This window comes from Palaemon carinicauda, chromosome 6, assembly GCF_036898095.1.
Source record: "Palaemon carinicauda isolate YSFRI2023 chromosome 6, ASM3689809v2, whole genome shotgun sequence".
Classification (NCBI taxonomy): Eukaryota; Metazoa; Arthropoda; class Malacostraca; order Decapoda; family Palaemonidae; genus Palaemon; species Palaemon carinicauda.
In genome coordinates, this window is record NC_090730.1 from 14,327,850 (window position 1) to 14,338,992 (window position 11,143).

An 11,143-nucleotide genomic window follows, 5' to 3' on the forward strand; every position below is an offset into this window, starting at 1 on the left:
ATTTTGTTTTTGGCCACTGTTTCATAGTTGATTTATTGGCACATTTGTGTAGCTAAAAGAAAAATCAGATGTGAAACACTTAAGGTGTTGTTGAACATTATTTGATAATTTAAACATTGTTATTGAACAAAGTTGTTGATGACTTAAAGTTTTGTATGTCTCATTTTATAGCTCGCCAGTAGAATCTGTGCTCTTCTATGCCATCACAACACTTCACAACCTCCTGCTGCATCAGGAGGGGTCAAAGACAGCTGTACGAATGGCTGGGGGCCTGCAAAAGATGGTGGCCCTCCTTCAGCGTAACAATGTTAAGTTCCTTGCCATTGTAACCGACTGCCTTCAAATTTTGGCTTATGGTAATCAAGAATCAAAACTCATCATTTTGGCATCTCAGGGACCTCAAGAACTTGTTCGCATCCTGCGTTCCTACACATACGAAAAATTACTATGGACTACCTCAAGAGTGCTCAAAGGTATGATATTTTATGGCATACGTTTTCTTGGAATCTTCATTAGGATGCACTTGAAGATGGATGTTAATAAATTGAGACATTTGCCCTGGCCCTGATAATATGAATAGATAGGATGAATTTAACATTTAAACCTTATTCGCTTTAATTGAAGAGGGTTATGATGCTTTATAGAAAATAATTATAATTAATGATAATAAGACCCTATTAAAGTAACTTGATTCCTAAATAAAGCTTGCCTTAAATTTACCTTAAGGCTTTGTTTTACTTGTTCAAGAAAGTAAAATTTTTTAAAAACTGCATTTCTCGAGTCCATTGCATGGCTAATTTGATAAAAACTGCTGCATAGAATAAAAGAAAAAAAAAAACCTGCATCTTTTGAATAGCTTGGTTTTTCATAAATAACCTTTGTTTTTCTGAACAGTATTGTCTGTGTGCTCAAGCAACAAGCCTGCTATTGTTGAAGCTGGTGGAATGCAGGCTCTTGCCATGCATTTGACCCACCAGTCCACACGTCTGGTACAGAACTGCCTCTGGACTCTACGTAACTTGTCAGATGCTGCCACCAAAGTTGTAAGTAACTAGCGGTTTTTACTCCCATGTTTACTGTAGGTTGCCATGTCCCAGTTAGTGGTGATTGTATGATTAGTTGAAACATCTTTTTCTGTTTTATGCTTTGTCTTTTCTGGGCTTTTTAGATTGAGGAATTATTGTTTAGCTATTGTATAATACTCCTATTTTAATATTCCTTGTAAGAAAAAGGAAGATTGGATGTAGGGAAATTTCACGTTTAGCCATTTTTTTTATTAATCGTAAATATCTCTTGAATGGTAAGAGGAAGAAACCTTTTATGTGATATCATTAATGTACAATCATTCCTTGGATTTTGTTGGCAAGTTTGGGACAGACTAGGAATTTAATAAAATTATGAACCCTGTTAATAAAAAAGCCACTGTAATCTTTCTGTTTCTCTTTTAGGATAGTTTAGACCAGCTCCTACAAAACTTGGTGCACTTGTTGAGAGCCAGTGATATCAACGTTGTAACTTGTGCTGCTGGCATCCTCTCCAACTTGACTTGCAACAACCAACGTAACAAGATTACAGTCTGTCAAGTTGGTGGGGTTGAAGCATTGGTCGCCACCATCTACAGCGCGGGTGAAAGGGAGGAAATTACGGAGCCTGCTGTGAGTGCTTGACCAGAGTTTTATGAGTTCAATGTAAAAAAAAACTTATGCAATTTTGAAAAATTTTAAAAAGTAGTTTCAGGTCGTCTACAATTTTGAAACATGTTAAAAAGTAATTTGAGGACTATTCCTTTTCAGTTAATTATTTATTTAGTAAGGGAAAACATACTAAAAATAATTTTTAATTGTTGGTAGGTATCATTTTTTTCTAATTTTACAATAATTGCATTTTCTGTCATAGGCCTATTTGAATTAATACAATGGACCTATTAATTCCTGTAGGTTTGTGCATTACGTCACTTAACTGCCAGGCATCCAGAAGCTGAAGTTGCCCAGAATGGTGCCCGCTTGAAGAACGGTATCCCCATCATTGTAAATTTACTTCATCCACCATCTCGTTGGCCACTTGTGAAGGCTGTCATCGGGCTTATCAGGAACCTGGCTCTTTGCCCAGCCAACCATGCTCCTTTGAGGGAGTCTGGCGCCATTCCACGCCTGGTACAGCTCCTTATTCGGGCTTTCCAGGACACACAGAGGGTAAGTTGATTTGATTATTTATGATGCATGTTTTATATTTAGTCCAGTTCTATGAGGGTTAAACTATCAAATATGGTTTATAATATTAAAGTATACAAAGTTGTTTGCATCTATCAAGTATTGCACCATAATAATATTAAAGTATATACTATTCTTTGCATGAATTAGAAATTTTGAAATCAAGAAATTTTCCAAAATACCGTTGATTTCATAAAATATGTACAGTATAATTTAGTGATAAAAACTTTATGCGTACTGTACCTATTCCCACGTGTGTGTGTATGTGCCATTGTAATGGTTCCGATAAGGAACATCATTTTATAATCTTATGTGGCACATATCGTTATTAAAGGGTCTTCTTATATCCCATTAACTCCTTTCCTTTTTGTGTATTCCCCTTATTTTCTTACCTACTTCACCATTTTAACATATTGAACTTTACCTTGAGCCATTTTTCACTTAACATTTGAAAACAATAATTTAAGTGTAACTGTAATAATGCTCTAGTGTTATGTTTGGGTTGTAATTCTGGCTTCTTTAACAGTTTAAGCAAAGCAGAAAACTTAATTAAATATTGAAATTAGAGATAATTTATTTTTCTCTTCCAGCAACGTTCTTCGGTAGCCAGTGGAGGTTCTGGTAGTATTGGGGCATATGCAGATGGTGTACGAATGGAAGAAATCGTAGAAGGAACAGTAGGTGCTCTTCATATTCTGGCACGCGAGTCTCATAACCGAGCGATCATACGAGGTCTCAATGTCATACCCATTTTCGTTCAAGTAAGTAGTAATTACCAATGACTAGCTAGCTAGCTTGTTATAGGTTATATAGCATAAGTAGACAAATTTAATTTACACCTCAAAATTTATAGATTTATCAAATTACTTGAAATTTGCTATTTTTGTCAATTGAAATAGTTTATGTTCAGAGTAATAATAGACTTCCATATAGAATTACACCTGCAGAAACAAAAGAAAATTAAACAAGCAAAATTAAATTTTAGCTTCTCTACTGATATAATTTCTTTTTAACAGTTGTTATACAATGACATCGAGAATATTGAGCGGGTTGCGGCCGGAGTTCTTTGTGAACTTGCAGCAGACAAAGAAGGAGCAGAAATGATAGAGCAAGAGGGTGCCACAGCCCCATTAACAGAACTTCTGCATTCACGCAATGAAGGAGTTGGTAAGTTTTGTCATTTTCATGTAATATCTCTGAGATGAGCTTCATGGCACTTATGTTATTGGTACACTGTAAGATAATTTGGTTCCATAGAGAAAATATTCTCCTATTATTATATCAGACATTTTGTTTTTCTCTTGTTCATATGGTGTATACTGTACTGTGATTTACATTGCGGTATGTAGATTTAGTAGCTTCCTTTTGCAAAGTATAAATAGTCATAAGAAAAACTATATTAAACAAAGGTGGAAGAAAGACAGATATAGTTATTACTTAAAAGGGCTCTCATTCTATATGCAAAGTAAAATTCTAAGAAGTTTATTAGTAATCTATTATAATAGCAATCATTGTTCGGTTGTAGATCAATTACGAAAGTATAGTAGATTATGCGGCTAAGAGAACTAGTTGGCTACTATACAGTATACTGTACTGTGTGTGAACTGCTGCTGGGGTTTTATTTAGTACAAATTGATCATCTCTCTCTCTCTCTCTCTCTCTCTCTCTCTCTCTCTCTCTCTCTCTCTCTCTCTCTCTCTCTCTCTCTTTCTCTCTCTCTCTCTCTCTCTCTTTCTCTCTCTCTCTCTCTCTTCTCTTCTCCTCTCTTCTCTTCTCCTCTCTTCTCTCTTCTCTCTTCTCTCTTCTCTCTCTCTCTCTTCTCTTCTCCTCTCTTCTCTTCTCCTCTCTTTTCTCTTCTCCTCTCTTCTCTCTCAGTTACTTAACTAGTGTTAGTGTTTACAATAAATAATGACAATAACAGCCCATAATACAGTACCTGAAGCACTTTATTGTCAAGATGAATGAATGTTTATTGAAACTGCAAAAATATTGAGCAGCAGTTTGACCTTGCCTTAGAACTGTTTGAATAGAACATATGTTTTAATATTGATTCATTCAAGACTATTGCATCACTGTCATGAACTCATGATTCAATTAGTTGATAGCCTTGTTTATTATAAACATTCAGTTACCATAGTTGGTTATCTCTAACCTATTCCTGATATTTTGTATTAATTTCTCTTTCTCTTTCAATTGTTGAAGTTTAGTATTTTGAACTGTTATTTGAATAGTTACAGCTGTAGGAATTTCTTGTGTTGTAGTTTGGATTTGTTAAGATTTTCAAGTAATGCTGTGAAAATCAACTGTTGTAAAATAAGATTTTTCTCTTTCAGCCACATATGCAGCGGCTGTGCTGTTTAGGATGTCTGAAGATAAACCGCAAGACTACAAGAAGAGGCTTAGCATGGAACTGACAAATTCACTCTTCCGTGAGGATGGATCCATGTGGCAAGGAGATTTGGCAGCCATGCCTCCTGATCTGCAGGATTTCATAGCTCCTCCTGAAGGCCATTATGATCCTATGTATGGCCAAGGGCCACCGAGTGTCCATGGAGGCCATGCCGGGCCAAATTATCAAGGTTAGTTTTACCACCATTATACTTGAAAATCATATATACATATACCAAGGCACTTCCCCCAATTTTGGGGGGTAGCCGACATCAACAAGGAAACAAAAACAAAAAGGGGACCTCTACTCTCTACGTTCCTCCCAGCCTAACAAGGGACTCAACCTAGTTCAGCTGGTACTGCTAGGGTGCCACAGCCCACCCTCCCACATTATCCACCACAGGTGAAGCTTCATAATGCTGAATCCCCTACTGCTGCTACCTCCGCGGTCATCTAAGGCATCGGAGGCAGCAGCAGGGCCTACCGGAACTGCGTCACAATCGCTCTCCATTCATTCCTATTTCTAGCACGCTCTCTTGCCTCGCTCACATCTATCCTCCTATCACCCAGAGCTTCCTTCACTTGAAAATATTTTCCTAAATAAGCTCTTGATTATTTCCAGTAGGGAAATACTTGCATGTTTTGCAATGTCCTCACATTTATTAGGTTGGCATTAGTTTTACCGGAAAGGTTAGGCAATGCATTATATTTTGCCTTAGGTTACTGGCCTGTAATGTCTTGTTAGGGGAAAAATGTATAAGCTGGGATAGATAGCTACTATGACCCTAAACTAGAAACAAAGTTCTACATGGTAAGTTACCCTTTAATTTGGGATTTTAAAGAAGTTTATTAACCCTGATTATAGTGGTCATGGTGTCTATTGACAGGCAGATTTTTTTTCATTTATTTTTCAGCTATTTGAACTGCTCCATAGGTGATCACTCAAGCTCTTAAGTGGGTATCAAATGCCTGTTACTTTTGAAAAAGTTCAATGCACCATAAGAAAATGATTTGTGGTTTCACATTTCTCATGTATTAGAACAGTTATATTTAAAGGAAATTTTTAAATTACTTGTGAAGAGGATTATCCTAGCAGAGACTGAAAAATACGATAAGAGACTGGAGAAGAATTAGAGACATTTTCCCCCACATGGGGTCATCAAAGGAGACGTGGCCTGCTTGCACCAGGACTCTGTCTCCCCACACACTCCCGAAAGTAGTACTTACCTCGAACTACTTCTTAAGAGTTATCTTCTACACAATAAACCAACCTCGTCTCCTACTCTGGGTAGGAGAGGGTGGTAGGGAAGCTCAGCCCGGCGGGACGCCCCGCGCCAGTCTTCTTAGGCGAACCCTTCGTCGCCCACTTCCTCTTGGTGCTATACCGCACCCACTCAAATTCTTGGGGAAGAGCAATGGGCACTTCCCCGCAACTGACTTACCTCGTCCCCTACTCTGGGTAGGGGAAGATGGCTGTATAAGAATCTCTATTCGACGAGGCATCGGGAATTAAGTTGGCGAAGAGAGGCTCGTCTTCCTACGAGCCTCCTGGATGTATTCTTCCTTTTAGTGCCGAAGCGCACTTACTGCACTACGTTCCAGGACCAGTAGTCCCGACACGTGGTTGAAGAGGAACATAAGCTGCCCCTACACGGCAACACCGAGGATAAGGGGAGGAAGAACGATTTCTTGTAAAAAGTTTTCCTTTCAGCTATCAGTTCCTTGAAGAAAATCAAGGAATACAGTTCCATAACGTACACAACGCACGACACAAGCACTAAGGAAATGAATTAAACACCGGGTAAGGACACGGTTGAAAAGTGAACGCACAGGAACACTTGGGAGGTACACTGCGAAAAAACACCAGTCCGTACACTGGGAACACGTGGGATCACAACGCGCCAAAGGATCGAGAGTTTAACCGAGAGAGAGTGAGATGATTCGCATCTCACGACCAAGGACTTAATGAGATCCTGACCCGGGAAAAGCAGTGTCCTGCCCTAATCCGGGCCGCAGGAATTATCCTGGCGGCGGGGGGTAGGAACTATCGGGAGCGAGATAGGGGGGGGTAGCACGGGAAATCTTGGTCGAGATTGAGAGAGGTCCAAGGACCCTCCGAAGAGGTAATTCTCGGTATGTATGTTAGGAAAAATAAAAATTACTTAAAATTTTTCATAATTAAAGAAATCAAGTGCTACAGAGGTTCAAATACCAAATCAAAATAACTTGGTGAGTGCATCATTTGTAACTTTTTTACTAAAATATGTAAAACTGAAAATTTTTTTGTCCCATTGGTCTTTTATTGTTTTCCCTTGTTGTTTATAGTTTTTGTGTTAATTATCATAAATAATTTGTCTAGTGTGATTGTTATATGCTAGTTGTGGATAAATTTAATAAAACATATAATCATGCCAGAATCAAAATTTAACATAAAAGTAGAGTGAACAAAAATCCATCCCTTTTACTGTTTTTTAGAATTCTGACAGTGTCATTTTAGGATGCATATTTTGGCATTGGTTTTCACAAAAGCTTAGCTCCAATGACCTTTCCCTCAAATGACATTATTCATTATAGCAATAAGCTTTTTGTCTAAAATTGCCATGATTATGTACAGTATCATTACAAACTTGAAGCATTAAATGTCTTTCAATTAATGTATGAAAGCAATTCTTTAGCAGTGCTTACTTCCTTGGAGTATGAAAGTGTAGATAAAAGCCTATATCAATGTTTAATAGTGTGTACTTCATTGTATGGTAATATGGAAGGTACAGATTAATAAACTTTATTTTACCATTTATATTTTACGGATTATTTTCAAGCTAAACAAAAACTGAATATTTTTCTCAGGTGGCTACGATCATGTACCTGTGGACACCATGCAAGGACCAGGATCAAACTATGGACCTATAGACCCGCGAGACCTTCCGCCTGGACACCCCGGACACCCTGACCTGACGTTTGATCAACAGATACCGCCACAACCGCCGCGTGACAATAATCAAATGGCAGCGTGGTATGACACGGATCTCTAAGTCAGTGGGGGTATTAAAGGGAAATATGGAGTCATTTCTCTTAATATATAATAAAGGGTGTGCAGCAGCTTTCCTTCATGTATACAGTACAGAAGTTAATGATTGCTTACAGCTGATTGTCTACTCTGCATTTAGAAATATTTGACTTCTAAATTTAAGGAGCAAAATCAAACAATTACTGAATATCAGACTCACACCCACTCTGTTGCAGCTAAAAAAGCATTTTATAAGTGAAGAGTGATGTAATGGGTTGGAAGTATAAGTTAAACAAGAATAATTGTTTTACAATGATAGGTGCCATGTTGACGTTTTTGGGGCAAAACTAATAGTCTTGTGTAACTGCTCCGAAAAACATATTTTATCAATATTTAAATAATAAAAAACATAATGGAGGACCTTCCCCACCCTCCTCCATTAACAATCGTAAATACTGTCGTGTTTTCCCCTCTGCCAAGGTATTACAGAACACCCAGGTGTTTGTTGGGAGTTGAATGTTTGGCAGTTTGAGAATTACTGCTGCTGTCATGAATTTTGTAGATTTTTATTTAGTAGCCTAGTTAAATGTTTATAAACTCCAGGATTTGATTTTTCTTTCTTTTTTTTTTTTCTAAAAAAGATCATAAATAGAGTAGGCTAGTGAACATTTGTTATGCACAAATTTTGTGTATTGGTCACTACTCGATGAGATTTCATGAGTGGTAACCCGTACCAAGAAATCTTAGTTTTCACAAGTAGGATATATTCATGTATTAAAAGTTTGTTTACCGAAGTTTTAAAACAATGTTATGGACAATCATGTAATGTAAATTGTACCAAGATTGCTGTAGAGTACTTTTTAGTGGTTATGAACTCTTTTTACTTAGGTTTCGAATTTGACCCTCAGATGGACACACTTTTTATTATGATTATATGTAAAGAAGCCTATTTTCTCCTTAGGATTCTGAAGAATCTATAGCGTAGATGTCAAATGGTTTTATCGAGTCTTATGTTTGTACTGTACTTTTTTTACATACCATGTGATTTTGATCAAATTTTTGAAAGATTGTGGAAGTTGGCAAGTTTCTAGGGCAATCGCTTGAAATTGTTCATCATGATTCTGTAGGTATCATTTTATATTAAGAACTTAGACACAAGAGTTTTTCAGATTCTCTTACTTCATGTTGTGCTGTATGTAAAGTTTATATATAACAAAACTCACTTCCTTTTGTACATTCTTGATTATCCAAGAATACTTGCCTCAGTTTGCAGTCTTTTTGACTGAGTTGGACGATTTTGTATATGCATTCATTTAACATGAGGAGAGATGTGGAGAAGCATTTGCCTGTAATTAGTGTTAGCCAAGTCAGCATTTTGTAGTTCAACCTGATTAACTTTCCTTTTTTTTATCGAGTCTAGGTAATTGCCTCTTCACATGTTTACTCTCGTACATTATACAATCCATATTCCTGTATGTTTTCAGTTTTGTGCCACAGTATTAATATGAATTAATGATAAAAGTCATCATCTCTACCAACCCCTTGTCTTGTATCTTTGCTGAAGCTATTGATCACCTGTAAATTTCCTTGAAGTGGCATCTTCAGCGTGTACAGATTACGACCTGACACACAAATGCTATTCCATCTTGTAAAAACTGGTAATCTGTAGGCACTGAAGCAGCCGTCAGGGAGTAATTTTCCTTTCCGTGCATTGTAATTTATGTCCCTATCATATTCTTTCCACTTTTCATCAACATAGGATCCTTTAAATACAGACCATTCCTATGAAGTGCACTTCATTTTTCAATTGCATCTCTCTCTCTCTCTCTCTCTCTCTCTCTCTCTCTCTCTCTCTCTCTCTCTCTCTCTCTCTCTCTCTCTCTCTCTCAGGATTTATTTCCTCATTACAACTTGAATTTTGTTAGTTTTGTAGTGTATCTTTCATCAGATGTCTGATATAAGTCAAATAAAATGTTTTTTTTTACGAAAAGGTTTCTTATTACTTGCCTCAATTTGTACATTGTAATATGCAGAAACCCCAGTGTTCTTTCATAAGTATGTGTATAATGTTATTAATTAAAGAGCAACAGAAATTTAAGAATAAAAAGATAAAAGCATACAAAAATAACCCTGAACATTTGATGGTACTGAAGGAGAGAGGCAAAAAAAAAAATTATCTATCCAAATATACATAAGCTTTTGTAAAGAATTATGTAGAAGGATGATGTTTAGTTTGTGGTGCTGATTAACCTTCTCAAAAGTTTGTGACGTATAAGAGAGGAGACAAACAAGATTGTACTGTACTATCAAGCTGATGTAAATACTAATGAGACCAGTGTCAGTTTCCTACTTTAACATCTCACTAGATGCCCAATCATTAGTAGACATAAATGACAAACTTTTGTTATTAAACTATTTGCCGTTTGCTTCCAAAGCCATAGGGTTTCCTGCGGAGCCCTGCTTGGTGGCGACTTCCACCTTTAACCACGTGGTCCCTTCTATCGAGAATGGCCAGACCCATGGTCTCTGGATCTCTTCTGCCATTATGGTTTGCCTGAGAAGAAAGTTACTATTCTATGCTAAAGTAACTTATCAAAAATAGAGTTATCCCAGTTTTGCCATCCAAAATAAAAGAGGGCCATCCTGCATTGAGGCTTCTTGATAAGTTTGAGAAAGGTATGAGTGCTGTTTGGTCCAGAGGTTTCATACACCCTAGCATTTATGAGAACTTCAATAAAGTCTTTGCTGTTGCACATGGTGAAGGGAAGGTAGAGAAAGTTATAGAATGGAAAAAGATACGTCAGGCCTCCATTCAACTCTGGTAGGTTGGGTGCTGTACATTAGGTCAAGGATGCCAGTAGTGTACAGTATATCATTATACGAGTGACTGGAGTTCTTACTGAAAAGATATAATTTTTATATTGGAATTAATCATTTCACTACTTACTGAAGTTCGTTGGTGATCTCCGGTACGCTTCAAGCTGACTTTTGTTGTCTGCAGGTGATAACCATTTCCCTTGTGTGACCTGATATATGTTCATATATTTATGACCCCATTTCCCCTACCGAGGAGGGAATTGAGCATTGTCCATTGGGTTTATTCAAGGAAGAAGCCCTCTAACTCCAAGAACCCTTACTTGGACAAGTCACATTGCTAGTCAGTCACACAATCACACGTTGGTCAGGCTGCTAATGCGTGCAAATGCACCTGAGTTTAGCAAGGTGTCAAACCGAGTTCCTTATAAGCTCGTGCGTAGCACAGATTACATCGCGGGTCAAAAACCTGAAACTTAGTTAGGACTTCCACCCGCTTTAGGGTGACTCTTCGCTTTAAAGAGCGAAAGGTTTGTATTTAGTGACTGAACAATGACAAATTTGAAAGTACTGTAATTTGTATTTGTTCCAACACGGAGTACTTAACTCTAACTACTTTCTTAGGAGTATCTGGGATCTCCTCCCAACCTACCAGAGTTTTGTGTAGTTTACCCTATACCCATTTTCTATGAGGGGTAACCTCAGGCGGAGTGATACGCGCCCT

At 37.5% G+C, this 11,143-nt stretch overlaps 1 protein-coding gene across 1 annotated transcript in view; it reads left to right on the forward strand.

Annotated features, from left to right (window-relative positions):
* arm (armadillo) overlaps positions 1-8,236 on the forward strand; it is a 48,636-nt gene extending 40,400 nt beyond the window's left edge. Inside the window, exons 6-13 of the mRNA XM_068374986.1 lie at positions 172-473; positions 895-1,043; positions 1,449-1,655; positions 1,938-2,192; positions 2,801-2,971; positions 3,227-3,377; positions 4,544-4,789; positions 7,446-8,236. Of these exons, the coding sequence (XP_068231087.1) occupies positions 172-473; positions 895-1,043; positions 1,449-1,655; positions 1,938-2,192; positions 2,801-2,971; positions 3,227-3,377; positions 4,544-4,789; positions 7,446-7,630 (1,666 nt within the window). The 3' untranslated portion in view covers positions 7,631-8,236. The remainder of the gene's footprint in view (positions 1-171; positions 474-894; positions 1,044-1,448; positions 1,656-1,937; positions 2,193-2,800; positions 2,972-3,226; positions 3,378-4,543; positions 4,790-7,445) is intronic.
* The last annotated feature ends 2,907 nt before the right edge of the window (positions 8,237-11,143 follow it).